Source organism: Heloderma suspectum, chromosome 15 (genome assembly GCF_057233095.1).
Source record: "Heloderma suspectum isolate Gila_16-S chromosome 15, 16-S_ref, whole genome shotgun sequence".
NCBI lineage: Eukaryota > Metazoa > Chordata > Lepidosauria > Squamata > Helodermatidae > Heloderma > Heloderma suspectum.
In genome coordinates this window covers 8,723,232-8,743,262 of record NC_139472.1, presented here as the reverse complement: position 1 = coordinate 8,743,262, position 20,031 = coordinate 8,723,232, and the positions used below count along the sequence as shown (strand labels likewise).

The window sequence follows — 20,031 nt, the reverse complement described above, 5'->3', positions numbered from 1 at the left end:
CACAAGAGTGGGGAAGACCCAGCTGACGAAACAGAACTGATATTGCCAAATACGCTTCCCTTCCCTTCCTCTCACCACTGAAAGAAAATGTGTAATTTCCTGTGCCTTCCTCCATTTAGGTCTCGGACTTTGTTTCCTGCTCCAACACAAATACTGCGTATGCAGCCCTATCTCTGAAGACTTTCAGATTTAACCTAAGGTGTTAAAGTTTTCACTTCTGAACCACAATATAAAACAAGGGGGGAAACAAACAGATCGAAGCGAGCACATGGTCACTTCTACCAATCTATCCTGTCCCATGGAACTTATCGGCTTGGCTTTGGACTGAGGAGAAAAGACAAGATAAAGATCAGATTTCAAAATTCAGACAAACGCCGCTGAACCAACAGAAGAGCGGCCTTTCCGAGCAGTGCAAAGATCCCAAAGAGAGCTGTTGATCATAAGCACCCCATGGACATGAAGGACTTCGCAACAGTGAGGTACGTTCTACCCAAAATGTCCTTCTGTAGGGAATCGGGAACCTACCACAGATTCTTTCCATCGGTCTTTTTACTCGTAAAATCAGATCCTTACAAGATTGCCCCCTGAAATGTGTGGTTATTGGGGCTTTGCTGTGCCCCACTAATCTGTTCCATGGCACACTGAGTTACTGGGGAACATGGGCACCCTCCCACACATGTTCCCCAGCAACTGGTGTATATCATTGTGCCCCCAATACTGGAGGTAGCATAGGGTCATCAGGACTACCAGCCACTGACAGCCTCCATGAATTTGCTTAACCCCCTTTTAAAGCCATCCAAATTGGCGGCCATTACTCCATCTTGTGGTAGTGAATTCCATAGTTGAATTCTATGCTGTGTGAAGTCCTTCCTTTGATCTGCCCTGAATCTCCCACCAATCAGCTTCATGGGGTGACTCCCTTGGGTCCCAGTATTATGGGAGAGGGAGAAAAATGTCTCCCTATCCACATTCTCCACACCAGGAATCATTTTTTACACCTCTGTCATGTCTCCCCTGACTTGCCTAGTTTCCAAGCTAAACAATCCCAGCTGTTGTAACCTTCCCTCATAGGGAGTTGCTCCACCCTCTTGAGGATTTTAATTGCCCCTTCCTTACTCTATAAAGTAGGACACCTAGCCACCTTTCAAAAGTTGTGGCCCTCCAGATGTTTTGGCCTGCAACTCCCATCAGCCTCAGCCAGCATAGCCAATGGTGATGGGTGATAAGAGCTGTAGGCCAAAAACATCTGGAGGGCACCAGGTTCAAAGATGTAAACTGGGCATTATTAAATGGAGTCTACAAAATTCAAACCCTTTTCAGTACTGCCGCCTTCTGAGGCACACTTGGTGGTGACGTGAGACAGGGCTTTCTTGGTGGCCCCTCTCAGGCTGTGGAACTCCCTGCTGAGGGAGACCAGGTTGGCTCTTCTCTGCTGTCCTTCCACCAGCAAGCTAAGACATTTTTATTCAAGCAGGCCTTTGACGTGTAAGTGGGTCTGTTGAGTTGGGTGCCTTTTTATTATGTTACTGTTACATTTGTAATTGTCTAATAATATATTTGTTTTATTTTAGTTTTAATAATTATTGATTATCGATTGTTTATTTTATTGATCAATATTGTATCCATCTATGACTGTAAACTGCCTTGAGTACCATTTCCTTGGTAGAAAGGTGGGGTACAAATAAGTAAATAAATAAATCATCTACAATGCCCATTTACTCATAAACATACCCCATTTTTTACAATATTCCTGGGTCTTTGTAACAAGTGGATGCTGTGCTTGTGGGTTTCCTTTGGGGAGCTGGTTGGCCACTGTGTGAACAGAATACTGGACTAGATGGACCCTTGGTCTGATCTAGTATGGCTCTTCCCATGTTCATATGAATCAAGCATGACCTACCGATCCCTTTGCTAACTTTCTCCATTTTCTCCCCTGCCCCCAGACTTTGCCTCTTCTTAGTCGCCTTTTGCCATGAGGGGCTCAGCGACATTCTTCAGCTAGAGAGGATGTACGGGAGGTTTGCATCTCCCGACTTTCCGAATGTATATCCCAATGGCAAGGAGAGAACATGGAACATTACTGTCCCCCATGGCTACACCGTCCGAATCTACTTCACCCACTTCAACATGGAGCTGTCCTACCAGTGCGAATACGACTATGTGAAAGTACGTGAAACTACGGGCATTGAGGAGTGTTTGAGATGGGTGTCAGGATGTTCATAAAGCAGTGGTGTTGAGCCTTAGTCCTGCGGGCCAAATCTGGCTTACCTGGGGTCCCCATTTGGCCCTCTGGGGTTCCGCAGATGGCCATACCCCCTTCCCCTGGCCTCAGCCCTTTCCCCCAACTGCCAATCATTTGCACATTTCCTAGTGTTTGTGCAGTTTTTCTGAAAGGTTGAACAGCCTCTCCTAAGGCTTACTTACCGGCAGTAAGAGTGTTAAGCTCAAGTATGCCGGTAGTTTTGGTATTTTGGTCATGCCCCTTTTGACCCTGGCCCCACCCCCTTTGCCTTCAGCCCTGAAAATGAAGCCTGGGATTAGTAACCAAATGCTCAAAACTGTAGCATTGGGAGGTCAGTTTAAAGGTGGAAAACGCATCCATAACATATCGGCATCACTTCCTGTTTTGCCCCATATACTTCCTTACGTCATGTCGTTTTGCCCTGCCTACTTGCTTACATCACGCCCTGTTTTGCCCCACCTACTTACTTATGTCACGTCCTGCTTTGCCCCACTGAATTGCTCTACAGTTGCGTTCAGGGGGAAAGGTCTTGGCCACTCTGTGTGGACATCAGGGCACCGACACTGAAGAAGCTCCTGGGGACAAGACGTACCACTCGGTTGACAACAACCTTGCCGTGACCTTCAGGTCGGACTACTCCAACGAGAAGGAGTTCACCGGATTTGAAGCCTTCTATGCTGCTGAAGGTGAGAGATGGAATTAGGGACCTTCCTCTTCCAGGAAAGCAGGGCAGAACAAGAACATCAATGTGGCTCAGTGGCAGAGCAACTGCTTTGCATGCCAAAGGTCCCCAGTTCAGTCCCCAACATCTCCAGTGAAAAAGGATCATGTAGCAAGACATGGGGAAGGCCTAGTAAACAGTGCTGAGCTACATGGAAAAACAGCCTAACCTGGTGTCAGGCAGGTTCGTATCGAGGATGGACCATAGGGCAGTCCCCACATCTTCATGGAGGCCTTGAAAAGAAAGACCCCTGTAGAGAACTGCTGTTGCCAGTCAGTGCAAACAAAACTGAGCTATGGGTCTGACTCAGCTGAGGCAGATTCCAGTCTACACCAGTCTTAAAAGAAGGGGCGTAGCTCAGTGCTAGGAAACACTGCTTTGCACACAGAAGTCCCCAGGTTCAATCTTTGGTGTCTCCAGGTAGGGCTGGGAGAGACCTTTTGCTGAAACCCTGGGTTGCTGCTGTCAGTCATTGTCAACAAAACTGAGCTAGATGGACCATGAGACTGACTCAGGATAAGGCGGTTTCTGAAGCTTCTGTTTAAATCTGCCCTTTATTCAGAATCATGAGGACTGGAAACTTAGTTTATTTTTAAGGGAAAGGCTGTATGTTGCTCAGAGGTAGAGCCCCTGCTTGATGTCAGGGTGGACACTGAGCCCATAGAATCCCAGAGTAGTTCTGATTCTGAGGAAGAGCAGCCGCTCCTGGGAGAGGAGCGCGCTCATCCTTCCCGGGGCCAACAGCTGGCAGAAATTCCTCCCACCAGCATTCCTGGCATAGATAGCAGTCCCGGGAGTGAGAGAGCGCGGGAAGAAAACTTGCTGGACGCGCGACGCCGATGCAGGGAGCGGTGCCAAATGGAGGGCACGGAAAGGAGGCGTAGTGCCTGGTTGGCACGCAAACAACGGTTGCGCCCAGAGGATCCAAGGGAAAAGGGGAGGGACTCTCCCTAGCGCGTAAGTTCAGGGTCTGCCAGTGATTCTCCTTCAAACGGGGACCAACTGTTCCAACTTAGGGCATAGGTACTCTGCTGCTCATAGCTAGTTGCTAACAGCAGAGTTGTTAAGTTGTAAAAGAGGAATAAAGCTTTGAAAAGAATCCCTTTGTCTGTGTCTGGACTTGGCTACTGGATTAGACTGAAAGAGGCCGCCAAGGAGCCCTTGACACTTTGAATACAGGAGGTTCCAGGTCCAATCCCTGGTATCTCCAGGTAGGGCTGGAGAAATTCTTCCCTAAAACCCAGGAGAGCCACTGCCAATCAATATTGACAATACTGGGCTAGATGGACCAAGGCTCTGACTCAGTACAAGGCAGCGGTCTGTGTTCATGCATTTTTCCTTGCCCAGCAGAGCCCTTATCCTGCCCAGCCACCTGCTGTGTCATCATTCAACTCACCCCATTTCCAAAGAGTCTTCTGATGCTCTCCCACACAGTCTAATGGTCAAAAACCATCTCAACCAGGCTTAATGTCCAACTGAACATACAAAAATCGTCCTAGGTTTCGAACCCGCTTCCCAATGCTGTTGAACATTAACCCATGCGCATCAGATGCAAAGCTCAGCTTGGTTCAGGAAAGGTCAGCTTTTGACATTACACCTAACCCAGGTGCTTCAGTCTTTCCATGCATGATTCATAACCCTGACCACTGTGTCATGTTTCCAAACACGCCTATTTCTAGAAATCCTCCCCCAGATAGTTACATCTTACTTTGAGAGTGCCAATTTTATTTTTTTATTTTTTTATTTATATTAATACTTGTATGCTGCTTGAGATAACAAAATCTCTAAGCAGTTTTGCATGCCAAAGCATTTTTTGTAAATCACTATTAAAATACTCAATTAATAATCAATTACAGGTACAACAAAAATAAATAAACAGAAACAATTTAAACAAAAAAACAGCAATGGATAACAATCAAAGGGAGCTGTGTCATACCACTGACAAGCCAGGGGAATAAAAGGAAGGACTTTTTCACAGAGTGCAGGCTTATATGAAATATAAGGGGTACTGGACAAATTCCTGGAGGAGAAGGCTATCAATGGCTACTAGCCCTGGTGGCTCTATTTTTCCTCCAGCATCAGAGGCAGTGAGCCTCTGTACACCAGTTGCTGGGGAACATGGGTGGGAGGGTGCTGTTGCGCTCATGTCCTGCTTGTGGGTTTCCTGCGGGCAGCTGGTTGGCCACTGTGTGAACAGAATGCTGGACTAAACGAACCTTGGTCTGATCCAGCACGGCTCCTCTGATGTTCTTATGTAAAAACAGGAGGCATTTAAAATTCACCACATTTTCTGCACAGGGAAGGGCGTTCCAGAGGGTGGGTGCCACAACTGAGAACGCCCCGCTTTCTAGATGTTAGATGGCAACGTCCCGTTGGTCGTGGAATGACCAGCAAGGCCCTCCTCTGAGGATCTGAACAGTCGGCTGGGCATATATAGGGGAAGGCGGTTTGCTAGGTACCAGTTTCAACCGCTTCCTCTTTCCTTCCCTCTGTTCCAGACATCAACGAGTGCAGGCTGGAGCTTGACGGCGAGCCACTCTGTGACCACCGTTGCCACAACTACTTGGGTGGCTTTTACTGCAGCTGCCAGATCGGCTACCAGCTCCATCGAAACAAAAGAACCTGCACAGGTGAGTCTGCCCAACGGAAAGCAGGGAGGCCAAAGCTGTGAAGAATGTCAGGTAGCCTGCAGCACACCTGAGCTGGTTACAGGCCTGGCTTTTGGAAGTGCAACCATTTACCTAAAATACAGCTCGGGCTGCATTCGTTTATTATTTAATTATTTATAAATAAGTATATTTATTTACTTAAATCCACCTTCCCCGACCTGGTGCTCTTCAGATGTGTTGGACTGCAACTCCCATCATTCCCAGCCAGCATGGGAATGATGGGAGTTGCGGTCTAACATATCTGGAGGCCACCAGGGTGGGAGAAGGGTGGTTTAAATTGTTTCTTTATTATTTGTTTACTTGTTCCTTGAAACGGGTTGCATATCGCTCTTCATTGGATCTTCTGGGGCAGTTTACAAAAGCAAGATTTTGAGAATACACCACAGAAAATAGAAAAACCACACATTTAAAAAGGGGGGGGGAATACACGAAGGCTGGAATCCTATACCCATTTTCCTGGGAGTAAGCCCCATTCAACACAGCAGGACTTAATTCTGAGTAGACATGCAGGGGATTGCACTGTTAGATCCATTCTGCGATTGCTCGGGAAGGCTTATATTCACCAGCCCATTCTCTCTCTCTCTCTCTCTCTCTCTCCCGTTCCTCTCCTGTCCCTCTCTTCTCCCATCTTTATTTTCCAGCATGAAATCAATAAAAGAGCTTCTGCACGACTTAGGCAGAGATGGAGCTAGACCCGGCTGCAATCACACGGAGTGCTGTGCTCAGTCAGTGACTAGCATGGGCCTTTTCTCTTTCCCTCCGGCCTCGGTCTGCCTCCTGCAGTTAATAAAATGGCTTTCTCTGTGCTTGCCCGGCTTTCTGCAAGCTTGCTTCACTGTGCCGCGCCCTCCCCCAAGCCCCAAGGAAAGGGAAGGAAGGAGAACTGCACAGTTCTAGAGCAATAGGCTGGGATGGAATCATGTTTGGGCCCAGCAGAATTTCTGAAAAGGGGGAGAAGGTTGGAGCAGAATTCACAGCACCCCGCATTCCTTCCTACACCCCTAGAACCAGTGGCGGCTGGGGGCCCTTGGGACTGGTAGGGCGGAGGACGGGGCAGATGTTCAATATTCTACTGAGACTGCCAGAGGAGGACAGGAGAGACCATGTGCGGCGCTCAGCAGCTGCACATGCACCTGGCTGTCTCTGCCGCAAGTGGGTGGGGGGCAGGTGGAGGGTCACTGCCCCACCTGCACCCAGTATAGAACCACCTCTGCCTAGAACGCACAGAGGTCTGCCCGGGCTGTCAACACATGAACTCGTCATTTGGGAAATTTCCCCCTTTGGCCCCACCCCTTTGGTCCTTGGCCCCGCGCACCGCTGGAATGCAGCCCCCGGGAGCTTCTCTGAAACAGAATCCGGCCCTCGGGCCGAAAGAGGTTCAACACGCCTGCTCTGCTCTGCACTGGCTGGCAGCGGCTCCCGAAGGTTTTCAAACAGGGGTCTTTCCTGGCCCTAGCTAGCGGTGCTTGAACCGGAGACATGCAAAGTTGCAGCCCTTTGTGGCTCTGTCTGCGTCGACGTTTCCACGGCACGTTTGAACTGGTTGTTTGCGAATGAACCTGTGGAGTGGCCTCGCCACTGACTATGACAGTAGCTATGAAATCCACCATCCCAATCCTGACTTGTGTATTTATTTATTTTATTTATTCATTTCATTTCTATACCGCCCAATAGCTGAAGCTCTCTTATTTATTCATTTGTTCATTTATTATTTGTTTTATTTTCAATATTTTTATCCCGCCCCTCAGCCAAAAAGGCTCTGGGAGCATCCTAAACCAATCAGCAAAAACAAGATAGCCCTTGTCCACAGGCTTACAATCTATAAAGATATATGACACAAAAGGAAAAAGGGATGGGGAGGGAAGAGGAAAAAATTAAGGAGTGTTTCAGCAGGAGCAGCTTCAGGGGACTCTTGTCAGTGGGTCCCAGCTGGGGTGTGGGGCCCTCAACAGATGCCCAACCATGCCTACACTTAATGCCAGCCCTAAACACACACACACAATAGGGGGAAAGAGGGCAGGGCCTGGAGAAGGGGGTGTGACCATCTAGGGGATCCCAAAGAGCCACATTGGGACCCCAGGCGGGCCGGATTTGGCCCACAGTTCTGAGGTTCTGAACCCTTGATATATACATTTAAAACTTGCTGTACATAGAAAATTGGCCTGCAAGGTTCTGAATTCACTAGCTTTCTACATGCAAGGAGTGTGTGTCGATCTATACATCATTTAAAGGTTTGGTTTCTCTTTCCCTGCAACATGAGATGCTACAGCCAAGGGATAATGGCATGATGGGATATTTCTCCCCTCCGTATCATGCGTCTCGGCTCACTCTCAAAAGCCAAAACGACGTCGGTCCACCTCCCTTTTACTTCCACTCTTAGCACCACCTCGCTGTGCTCTTCGAGTTGCTCAGCAATGTAATTTACAGCCCACTGTTAATTTCAGACCTAATGATCCAGCCATCATGAGTTCACAAGTTGAGATGGGCTCCTTTCTCAGAGTCCAGGTCTCTTGTGGGCAGCGCCCGTGCGTCTCTAATAAAAATATGGACCTAAATATAATTGAACAGTCTCCTGGCGCACCTAAAGCTCAGTTGGAGTTTATGGCCAAGGACTGCGTGAAAAATTATCCCACTCCTCTTGCGCAAGCCTTTTATTTTTTTATTTTATAGATTCTTTGCACTTACAGATCTGTGAAATAAAAATGCAGCCCTTAATAAAGGCAGATCCCTGTGGTCACATATAAAGACATATAAAACACAAAAGGAGAACCAATTCTGAAATGTTGCATTGTCATGACCACAACTGTCTGTCCTCACAGCTTAATAGCCCCTGTGCACTCTTTCCCCTTCGCCCCATCAATTGCTGCATAAAATGCTCTGTAGAACAGGGCTGCATAAGTGTCACAGACACATACTGGATGACTTCTGCAACACCACTGGCGGAGATTGGATAATGCCCGTGATGCCACTGCCAGGGATTGGATCATGTCCATGATGCCACTGCCAGGGATAATCCCTGGCAGGGATTGGATAATGCCCTTGACGCCACTGGTGGGGATTGGAATCCACTGGCAGGGATTAGATAAAGCCCCTGACACCAAAGGTGGGGATTGGATAATGCCCGTAACACCACTGGCGGGGATTAGATAATGCCCGTGACGCCACTGGCAGGGATTGGATAATGCCCGTGATGCCACTGGCGGGGATTCGATAATGCCCGTGACGCCACCGGCAGGGATTGGATAATGCCCGTGACGCCACTGGCGGGGATTCGATAATGCCCGTGACGCCACCGGCGGGGATTGGATAATGCCCGTGACGCCACTGGCGGGGATTGGATAATGCCCGTGATGCCAAAGGTGGGGATTGGATAATGCCCGTAACACCAAAGGTGGGGATTGGATAATGCCCGTGACGCCACTGGCGGGGATTGGATAATGCCCGTGACGCCACTGGCGGGGATTGGATAATGCCCGTGACGCCACTGGCGGGGATTGGATAATGCCCGTGGCGCCACTGGTGGGGATTGGATAATGCCCGTGGCGCCACTGGCGGGGATTTGATAATGCCCATGGCGCCACTGGCGGGGATTCGATAATGCCCATGACACCAAAGGTGGGGATTGGATAGTGCTCATGATGCCACTGGCACCAACTGACACAACTTTATTCTCCATGCCTATGCTATTTGTGAACTTTTACCAAGTATTATTTTCCTTGCGGCTCAAAACCCCCCAAAATTTGAGGACACACTTCTCTTGCACTCTACCACTGAAGCACCAGTGTTCTCATGCAGCTTTGTAAGAGAACTGTAAAAGGGGTGAACGCCAGCAGGGCTGCTCCCTTCCCTGCCATGTCTAACAACGGGCCTAACAACATTTTTTGACCCTTTTTCCTATGCTCTGCTCTAATCTGGCCTTCTAGCCAGTGGTGCGGCAAGGTAATTTTAATCCAGCATTGGAGACACACACAATAGGTTGGCTACATATGCCGGGGGGGGGGGGCAGAAGAGAGATTTCCAGATGTTTTAGACTTCCACTCCCAGACGCCCCTGCCAGCATGGTCAATGGTCAGGAATGCTGGGAGTTAAAGTCCAAAACATCTGGAGGACTGCTTTCTGCCCACCCCTGGTATATGCAGAGGGCGGACAGACCTGCACCATTTGCTTTGTTTTTTTAGTAGAAGAAAAAATACCCAAGATCCAGCAACCAGAGCCTGGCACAAAAAAATACACTTAGAATTAAAGAATTCTGAGCCCAGGAATTTGTTTAGAGAACCAAAACTGAATGGAGCTCACAGTCCTTCTACACAAAAACCCGCTCCTGGTTACCCCTTCCCTAGCTTTCTTCATTTCAGCAGTATAATTTAGGATGGAGGAGCCATTTTGTTGTTGCCATTGTTGCACTATTGGGAATCAGACATTCTTGCTGATCTGCTGCAAATGAACCAGCAGATCCCAATCTACTTTCTGCTCACCAGTAGATGACTCAGAAGGTCATCTACTCCAGCTGCCTCCTTCCCTCTCCTTCTCTGAATTTTGAGATCCATCTCTAGTTTTCTTTAAGACATTACCCTCCTAGCTAGAACATCCCACTTCCGGCACAAGTGTGGTGAATGGCCTGCAGTGACGTTGGACTCAAATACCAGCCAGAAATCTGATTTATATTTCCTCAGGGTTTAAAAAACAAACAAACCTATAGACACGTTTACAAAATACATTTGAAAATGGCAACCCAACCAAAAACAGAAGTCTACGCTGCTGTCCAGAAGCACACACTTTCCTGGCCCATTTTGTCTGACTTCCTCCTTCAACAGGACTAGAGTCTTTTATAAGTTAGGCTCCTCCCCAGTTGGGTGCTGCCTTCAGGGAGGAAAGAGGTCCACACCCACTTCCTAGGTCTCATAAAATTCTGATGCACAACCTGTCAGGTAGCCCTTTAACGGTCTTAAGGGGCTAAAGTACTAGGTGGACCTAGTTCTGTTATGCCCCAAATGTGCTTACTGTTGTAGCCCATACCACCATCACTTTTCTCTTTCCTCTGGCTCTTCTTTTCTCTTTTTTCTTGTTCTCTCTTTTATCCTCTCTTTTCTCTTTTTCTCCTTTTCTTTTTCCCTCTTCTTTCTTCTTTCTTTTTTCTCTTTTCTCTCTCTCTCTCTCTTTTCTATCAGAACGCTTTCTCTTTCTCACACACTGTCATGACCCCATTTTGCCTCCATCTGGCTCGTCCAAGGTCACACACTGCTACGCTAATGCCAAATTCTTGGTGTTTAGCTGCATTGGTACAACACACTGATGACATTGCACTATATTCTATCCACTCCTTGCTTCATTAGGGCATACTGTAGGATCAAGTGGATAAGAATTTTACAGATCCACCTTCCAGTTCCAAACCATTTACCAAGCTCTGGACATTGGCTAATCTGAGGAACGGGCCCTCTTTAAAAAGAGCTTGTCTCAACACGTTGCAGTGACAGAACAAAGAATGTGATTGTGGCATTCAGTGCCGTTTTGCGTGCCAAAAGTACAATACATTTTAAAAAAAGAAAGAAAACCAGGGCCTTCTTATCAGTAGAGCAAATGGAATATCTGTGGCCTGAGAAACCCTTTTAAAGAAGATTAATAGAACCCCTGCTTTACTTTTTAAGAGGTGCTGTAGCACAGAAGATGGATTTGAAGAGATTCTGCATTTCGTTGGGAGGTGGAGGGTGGGAAGAAGTTGTGTATTTTTAAAAGATTTTTTTTAAGGCCAGCAGGCAAGTACAACTTTCTCCCTCTCTCCGCCCACCTCCAAGCTTATATCTTGGAAAGAAAGTTAGAGGCAGGCAGGCAGGCAAGGGAAACAAAATGGAGGAAGGTTTGATAGCTTGAATGCTTTTCTGATTTTGAGTCATCTGGAGCTTCACCGCTGTGAAGGCAAAAACATTCCAAGTGTATGTGTCAAGTCAACCCTTGCTCCATCCTCCTGCATATATCAGTTAGGAGGGAGCTGCACTTGCAATCTTTTGCCAGCAGTGAGCATCGCGCCTGGCTCCCAGCGAGTACTGGCACTGTTGACAAGTGGAGATCCTTCGGGCATTCGCTAACTGCCCATTGCTGGCAGCAGGAGAGCTTCTGGCTCCAAGCATGCCAGCAAGGGTTGCAGCTGGATTTTTCCAAGCAAAGATGATTTCCACTCCTACACATGCCTGGCAACTGAGACGGCAGCTGAGGGATGGCTTGTGTTTTCGGAGGTTTCAGGAAGAAAGGAGGCAGATGGCTGTGATCCAAATTGTGTCAGGGACTAAATGTGTAAAGCAGGAATGGAGAACTTTTCTCTATCAAGGGCCACATTCCCGAAGGGCTAATCTGGCTTGGGACCCTAAGCAGGCCAGATTTGGCCCACGGGCTGGAGGGACAACACCCCTGCTTAACTGAATAGATGTGTGCGCAGCCCTGGAATGAACATTACCATTTTTAGAAATATCATTGTTTTAAGAAATGCTTAAATGCATTTGCTTTCCTGAAGGCTTGTCTTCTCCCCACCCACTCTCCTTTCAGCTGACTGTCAAAATACTGTGCTGACGGCAAGATCCGGAGAGTTCACCAGCCCAAATTATCCCAACCCATATCCCAAACTCTCCCACTGCAATTACGGCATCCAGGTGGAAGACGGTTTTATGGTCATCCTGGAATTCGTGGGAACCTTTGACGTAGAAATCCACCCAGAAGTGTCATGCCCCTATGACATCCTTAAGGTTAGTTGGACCTGTTCTCAAGGCCCTTACTACTGATCTGGGGACATCTTAGAGGGCCAGCTGTGTCAGGGTGTTGCAGCAAAACTAACAGAGAGTTTAAAACTTTAAAAACTTACAAATGTATTATGGCATAAGCTTTTGTGAACTAGAATCCACTTCATCAGATGCATGAAGAGTTATTCCCAAATCGTCAGGTATGTATACACATGATAGGAGGTGGCAGGAAGGAATGGGAGCGGTGAGGATACAGGGGAACGAAATGCAAAAATACAGACTGTGACAGTTATGTCAAAGCTTAAGTGCATGCAAGTTACAGTGACCATTTCCAAAGCAGTGGGCCCAGAAGCATTCTGGGGAAATTAAGATGGCAACAGCAGCAGCCACACGCCCTGCACTCGCATTCAGAGCACCATGCCACTGAAGAAGAAAGAATTGTTGAGAGATTTTGGGCTGTTTTTAAAAGAAGACTGGTGTCAGCAGTGGTGGACCCTCCAGAAATTGTGGGCCCTGACATGTGCCCCATCATGCTGGGTGTTGATGCCGGGCCTGTGCTCTACCACTGAGCTATGGCTTCTCTATTAACCCCTTCATTTTAAAGGATCTAAGTTCATAGGAAGCTACCTTATAGTAAGTCAGACTATTTGCCCATCTAGACCAGAATTCTCTACATTGACTGGCAATGGCTCTCTAGCACTGCAGGCAGAATGAGACAGAGACAGAGACAGAGAGAGAGAGAGAGAGATCCTTCCTATCCCCTGCTACCTCGTCTTTTTTAAAACAGGAGATGGCGGGCATTGCAGCTGGGATCTTCTGCATGCAAAGCATGCACTCTACCACTAAGCACATTCACATGGTCCCAGGTTCGGTCCCTGGCATGTCCAGGTAGGGCTAGGGAAGAATCCTGCCTGAAGCCCAGGAGAGCTGCTGCCAGTCAGTGTCGACAATTCTGAGCCAGATGGGCCGATGGCGAGACTGAGTATAAAGGCAGCTTTTTATGTTCTCATGTAAACCTGCCCTTTATTTAGAACCATGAGGACTAGAATCTTTTAGAAGGACCTTCCCCTACAAGATTCCAGTCCTCATAGTTTAAACAGAGCACCTGCTTTGCATGCAGACCACCCGCTTTGCATACAAAGGTCCCAGGTTCAATCTCCAGGTAGGGCTAGGAAAGAATCCTGCCTGAAACCCTGTAGAGCTGCTGCCAGTCCGTGTCAGCAATACTGGACTAGATGGACCAAGGGCCTGACTCAGTGTAAAACAGCTTCCTGTGTTCCTAAACTGATCTTTTTTTATTTATTTTCACAATTCCACAATAATATGCACACTGACCTTGAAGTCAACAGAACTTACTTCCAAATAAACATGCATCAGACTGCACCAGAGGCGGCATGCATTGAAATAACATATAAGTTTCATATTCCCTTCGGCAGCTTTCCCCAAGGTGGGCACCCCTGGATGTTTTGGATTACAACACACATACACAGACCCATTCTCCCTGACCATTGGCTAGGCTGTGCGGGGCTAATTGGAACTGTAGCCTAAAATAGGTGGAGGGAGCCATGTTTAGGGAGGCTGCCCTACAGCTTCGCCACAAACGGCTTGGGCAAGTCAAATTTAAAATCTGTGGTTGGCGTTTTCAATCCACCTGGAAGCAGCCATAGGCAGGCCAGAATTGCAGGAGAGGGAGAAGAAAGAGACAAGTGTCTCCGCAACGGGGAAACAGGTAGGCACAGGTTGTCGTAACATGTGGATGCTGAAAGCAGGCAGGCGGCGTTAGGTCATGAGATTCTCCTTTTGTTGTCCCAGATTAAAACACCCAAGCAAGTCTTTGGCCCATTCTGCGGGAACACCCTCCCTCCAAAAATCGAAACACGCAGCAGCATCGTGGACGTCCAGTTCACCACAGACCTTTCCGGAGTTCACACTGGATGGAAGCTCAGATACAACACAACAGGTAGATGACGTTTCGCAAAAACGGGCCTATCTGTGTTGGGTGCGGGTGAGGCAGGGCTTTGGTCTTATTATCCAACATGGTTCTTCTTATGAGATTAAGGTGCTTTGAGTACTGTCTCCGAGCAGTACTGGCTCCCCGTTTTTGAGGGCCCTTGGGCAAGGCACCATCAGTGGGTCCCCTCTCCTCACCGCCATGGTCTCCAGCTGCTGTTCCTCCTCCTCTTTCTCATCACTGCTCTCACTTGCTTGTTTGACAGGCAGAGAGCCAGGGAGCAAGCAGGCCGCAGCATCTCCTGCTCCTCCTCCTCACCACCACCGTTGTCCGAGTAGAGTGAGAGGCAGGTGAACATGCAGGTTGCAATGGTGAAGAGGAGGAGAAGAGGCAAGGGAGCTCTTGTCAGTGGGCCCCTGCTGGGGTGTGGGCCCTTGGCAGGTGCCCAACCATGCCCATCCTTGATGCCTATCCTGTCTCCTAGTGCTAGCCATAAAAAGCCATTGTACCGCTGTTCTGTCTTTCCCACCTTATTTGTGTGTTTGTTTTTTGTGGCAAGGGAAAAAAAGACAGAAATAGTGGTAGAAAAACACAGGAGGGTTACAAACGGCAGAAGACAATGCCATCTGGACTGCTTGTAAAATTCTGTGAATGAGGCAGGGTACAATGAGGGTGCAGGCCTATGGAGTACGCTCTTGCTGGTCGGAAGCCTCTGAACTTGGAGGTGTCCAAGACTGGAAGCCCCTGAGCTGCTTGGAAGCCCCTGAACTTGGAGGCGGAAGCCAGGCAGGGAGGGGGAGCAGTGGATCAATTTAATTAATTAAAAGCAATTTTACCTTGCTCTTCAGCCAAAAGGCTTACAGGGTGGCTTAGAGGGTTTTTTTTTTAAGAACTCCAAGACAGTTCCTGCCCTCAGGCTAAAGCAGGGGTAGGCAGAAGATAGATCTCCAGGTGTTTTGGACTTCAACTCCCAGAAGCCCCTGTCAGCATGACCAATGGTCAGGAATGTTGAGAGTTGGAGTTCAAAACATCTGGAGATCTACTTTCTCCCTGCCTGTGATCTAAAGGACATGACACAAAAGGAAAAAAGAATGGGGAGGGAGAAGGAAAACAAACTCAGGTACCAGTTCTTAAACTTACAGAGTTCTTATAATGACCAGCTGGGATAAAAAAAAGTTCCGGAAGAGCCATAAGGAGCTGGTATGTCTGGACAGCCAATGGAATGGCTCTACTTCTCTTCTCTCCCTCTGCTCTGAAGTCTAATTTTAAGTGATCCTCTGCCAGTTTTGCACGATACTGAGTGAGATGGACTAAGGGTCTGTCCTTGGGCTACTAGAAAAAACAAAAGAAGCTGCCTTATACCAAAAAGAAAATGAACAGAAGAACATAAGAGCCATGCTGGGTGAGACCAAGAGTCCATCTAGTCCTGCATTCTAGTCCCAAAAGAGCAAAATAGTCATGCTTGCAATCACGGGATTAACTGGACAGGATTGAGAGAGCCACCTCTAACTTTCTGGTGTGTATAAATGAAGAGTCCACTTTTCCAGGAAAGAATAATGGGAGGTTCTTCCTTCTGTTTGTGTTTTGACTTTCTGCAGCTTTGCCATGCCCCAACCCTATAGCGCCGCCCAATGGCCAGATCTCTCCAGTGCAAGCAAAATATATTATGAAAGACTTCTACATTCTCTCCTGCAAAGTTGGCTATGTACTCTTGGAAGTAGGTAAAACTATTGTGGCTTTTGTTTCTTTTATTCTCTCTCTCTCTGTATTACTGTTTGTTCTGATACACACATACAAAATTTATACTTGTTAATATATTTTATTTTAATTAATTTGTTAATTAAAATATTAATTAAAATTGATTGATCAATTTAATTAATTAAAAGCAATTTTACCTTGCTCTTCAGCCAAAAGGCTTACAGGGTGGCTTAGAGGGGTTTTTTTTTAAGAACTCCAAGACAGTTCCTGCCCTCAGGCTAAAGCAGGGGTAGGCAGAAGATAGATCTCCAGGTGTTTTGGACTTCAACTCCCAGAAGCCCCTGTCAGCATGACCAATGGTCAGGAATGTTGAGAGTTGGAGTTCAAAACATCTGGAGATCTACTTTCTCCCTGCCTGTGATCTAAAGGACATGACACAAAAGGAAAAAAGAATGGGGAGGGAGAAGGAAAACAAACTCAGGTACCAGTTCTTAAACTTACAGAGTTCTTATAATGACCAGCTGGGATAAAAAAAGTTCCGGAAGAGCCATAAGGAGCTGGTATGTCTGGACAGCCAATGGAATGGCTCTACTTCTCTTCTCTCCCTCTGCTCTGAAGTCTAATTTTAAGTGATGTAATTAAAAAATAATGAAAACAACCAAATCTGTTTTTTTTCCAAAGCAAACACATATGTTGTGGCTCTAATCCAGTCATAATTAAACACCAGTAAAAACAAGGGAATCTATCTCTTTCTTTAAAATGTGAACCCCACATCTTCTAGGCCAGCTGGCGTTCCCAGGATGGCTTACAGAAACCATAGAAAATATAATACCCCCCCCCCATCAACACCTAAAACAACAACAACAATAAAATAGCAGCACACCACTGATTACAAAGAAGGAAAAACTTGGGTCATTAAAAACTTGCAACTGTGTAAAAAGGTTAAAAGCCTGCGTTTTTGTTTTTGTTTTGTTTGTTTTTTAAAAAGAACAAAGTCATCACCTGGTACCAGGTGACAACAGCATGGGCACCAGGTGATCCTCCTTGGGTAGGGTGCTCCACAGGTAGGACACCACCACTGAATGCCAATATGCCTCATACTGGAACCAAGTCCTGTAAGGAATAGTCGAAAGAGCTGGGTACGTTTAGACTGGAGAAGAAAAGATTAAGTGGAGACATGATGGATATCTTCAAATATTTGTCATGCAGAAGATGGGGAGGACTTGATCTCTGTTGCTCCAGAGGGCAGGACTAGAACAAATGGGTGAAAGTTGTAGGGAAGCAGGTTTCAGCTAAACTTTAGGAGACACATCCATCTTCCACAGTGGGACAGACTGGACTTAAGCAGGGGCAGGACATTGTAGATCAGCCTTCCCCAACCTGGTGCCATCCATAGGTTTTAGGACTATGATCTCCATCATTCCTGACCATTGCCCATGCTAGCAGAGGCTGATGGGAGTTGTAGTCCAAAGTATCTGGAGGGCATCAAGTTGGGGAAGGCTGCCATGGATCCTGCTTTAAGCAGGGTGGTTGGAGTAGATCATCTGCAAGAGCCCTTCCGACTGTGCTGATGGTGATTTGCTTTGCTCAATTGTGCAAACTGTTTCTCGGGAGGCAGGATTACCTAGTGGTCAGTCCAGCCCTCCCCATCTCCAGAAAAGCCCACAGTGCTGGTTTTTGCCTTATTATCGTCGTTATTGATAGCCAATGGCAAATGCCATCTCACAGACTGTACTAAACATATTTCCCCCCCAGGGCACATCCATTTGGGCTGTCAAAGCTGCAATTGTTTCCAAAGGGAAAATAAATTGATCTGTGCTTTTCTGCTTTTCCTCCTGCACAGAATGAGCTGATTGTGGAATCCTTCACAGCGATATGTCAAAAGGACGGCTCCTGGAACAGGCCAATGGCTCAGTGCACCAGTACGTCAATGTTCATGCTTTGCGTGGGTGGAGGAGAGGTTTTTGGATTTGCAATAGTCAGATGGATTATTGGTTTATTTATTTCTTTGCAGGGATCCATATTTTGTTTGACAGAATGAAGCTCTCTCATAAAAAATAATTTTAAAAAACCATCTGAGGCAAAGCAAGCCTGAATTAGAGCATATAAAAATTGCTTTCATTGGAATATCCTCACTGGGAACACAGATCAACAGGCAACAGTCTTAGTTATATTGTTGCCATGACAGAAAAAGTTCCCAACATTTTCCTTGGGCAGGGCTCCTGTGCTTTTACTAGTTGGCTGTTTTATTGCTCTGGATTTTTCAGGTTTTATTTTTAAACGTCTCTATTGCTGATGTGATTTAATTATCTGAAAGGCACCTCGAAGATGCTGACATGCAAGATGTAGCTTATTATTTTATTAACAGTATTTAGAGGATGCCCTATAACAAAGTGTGGCTCACAACTATTTTATAAATATTTTAAACAAAAGTGCCTTTATGGCAGAGCTGGGTACCCATGGCCCTCCAAATGCTGCTAGACCCATTGTCCCTAACCATTAGCCATGGTTGCTGGGGCTGATAGACCCTGTTTACGTGGATTTCCAAAAGGTTTTTTTGACAAAATCCCTCACCGAAGAGTCCTGAGCAAACTTAGCACTTAGCTAAGCATGGAATAAGAGGACAGATCCTCGTATGAATGAGCAACTGGTTAAAGACCAGAAAGCAGAGAGTAGGAATAACTGGTAAATTCTCCCAGTGGAGGGATGTAAATAGTGGGGTCCCACAGGGATCTGTATTAGGACCAATGCTTTTCATTCATAAATGATCTGGAATTAGGAGTGAGCAGTGAAGTGGCCAAGTTTGCTGATGACACCAAATTAAGTAGGGTGATTAAAACAAAAAGGGATTGTGAGAGGGGATGTCTCCAAACTGGGAAAATGGGCTTCCAAATGGCAAATGCGGTTCAATGTAAGCAAGTGTAAAGTGATGCACACTGGGGTAAGAAACCCCAGCTTCAAGTACAACCTGATGGGATCTGAGTTAGCAGTGACCAACCAAGAAAGAGATCTTGGGGTTTTGGTGGACAGCTTGATGAAAATATAGACCCAGTGTGCAGCTGCTGTAAAAACGGTGAATTCCATGTTAGGTAAAATTAGGAAAGGAACTGAGAATAAAAACACCAGTATCATACTGCCCTTATATAAATCTATGGTGTGTCCACACTTACAATACTGTGTACAGTTCTGGTCACCATACCTAAAAAAAAGATATCATAGAGCTGGAAAAAAAGTGCAGAAAAGGGCAACTAAAATGATCAAGGTGCTGAAGCAACTCCCCTGTGAGGGAAGGTTACAACAGCCGGGATTGTTTAGCTTGGAAAAAAGGCATAGCGGGGAGACATGATAGAAGTGTACAAAATGATGCACAGTGGGGAGACCGTGGATAGGGAGACATTTTTCTCTGTGTCCCATAATACTAGAACTAGGGATCATCCCATAAAACTGATTGGTTTTTGATTGACTGATTGACAGATAAAAGGGCTTCTTCACTCAGCGCAGAGCTGAACTATGGAATTCACTACCACAAGACGGAGTGATGGCCACCAATTTGGATGGCTTTAAAAGGGGGTTAGACAAATTCCTGGAGAAGGCTATCAATGGCTACTAGTCCTGATGGCTCTATACTACCTACACTACCAGAGGCAGCGAGCCTATGTATACCAGTTGCTAGGGAACTGCTAGGGCGGGAGGGTGCTGTTGCGCTCATGTCCTGCTTGCTGGTTTCCCATAGGCAGCTGGTTGATCACTATGGGAACAGAATGCTGGACCAGATGGACCCTTGGCCTGATCCAGCAAGGCTCTTATGTTCGTCCAACAACAGCTGGAGGCTATCATATTGTTTCTTCTCTAGGCTAAACAGACCCAGCTCCTTCAACCTTTCATCATAGGAATTATCAAAGTTAAAAAAGAAAACCCCCATGGGTTCATGCATATCTTGGTTGGCTGGGTTTTTTATAGCATTTTTATTCTGCCCTTAAGCCAAAAAGGCTCCCAGGGCAGCTTACAAAGATATGAAATAA

At 46.8% G+C, this 20,031-nt stretch overlaps 1 protein-coding gene across 1 annotated transcript in view; it reads left to right on the top strand.

Annotated features, from left to right (window-relative positions):
• Positions 1-398: 398 nt before the first annotated feature.
• MASP2 (MBL associated serine protease 2) overlaps positions 399-20,031 on the top strand; it is a 24,120-nt gene continuing 4,487 nt past the window's right edge. The window contains exons 1-8 of the mRNA XM_084821781.1: positions 399-479; positions 1,944-2,166; positions 2,751-2,928; positions 5,462-5,593; positions 12,170-12,366; positions 14,173-14,320; positions 15,910-16,028; positions 17,853-17,931. Of these exons, the coding sequence (XP_084677907.1) occupies positions 451-479; positions 1,944-2,166; positions 2,751-2,928; positions 5,462-5,593; positions 12,170-12,366; positions 14,173-14,320; positions 15,910-16,028; positions 17,853-17,931 (1,105 nt within the window). The 5' untranslated portion in view covers positions 399-450. The remainder of the gene's footprint in view (positions 480-1,943; positions 2,167-2,750; positions 2,929-5,461; positions 5,594-12,169; positions 12,367-14,172; positions 14,321-15,909; positions 16,029-17,852; positions 17,932-20,031) is intronic.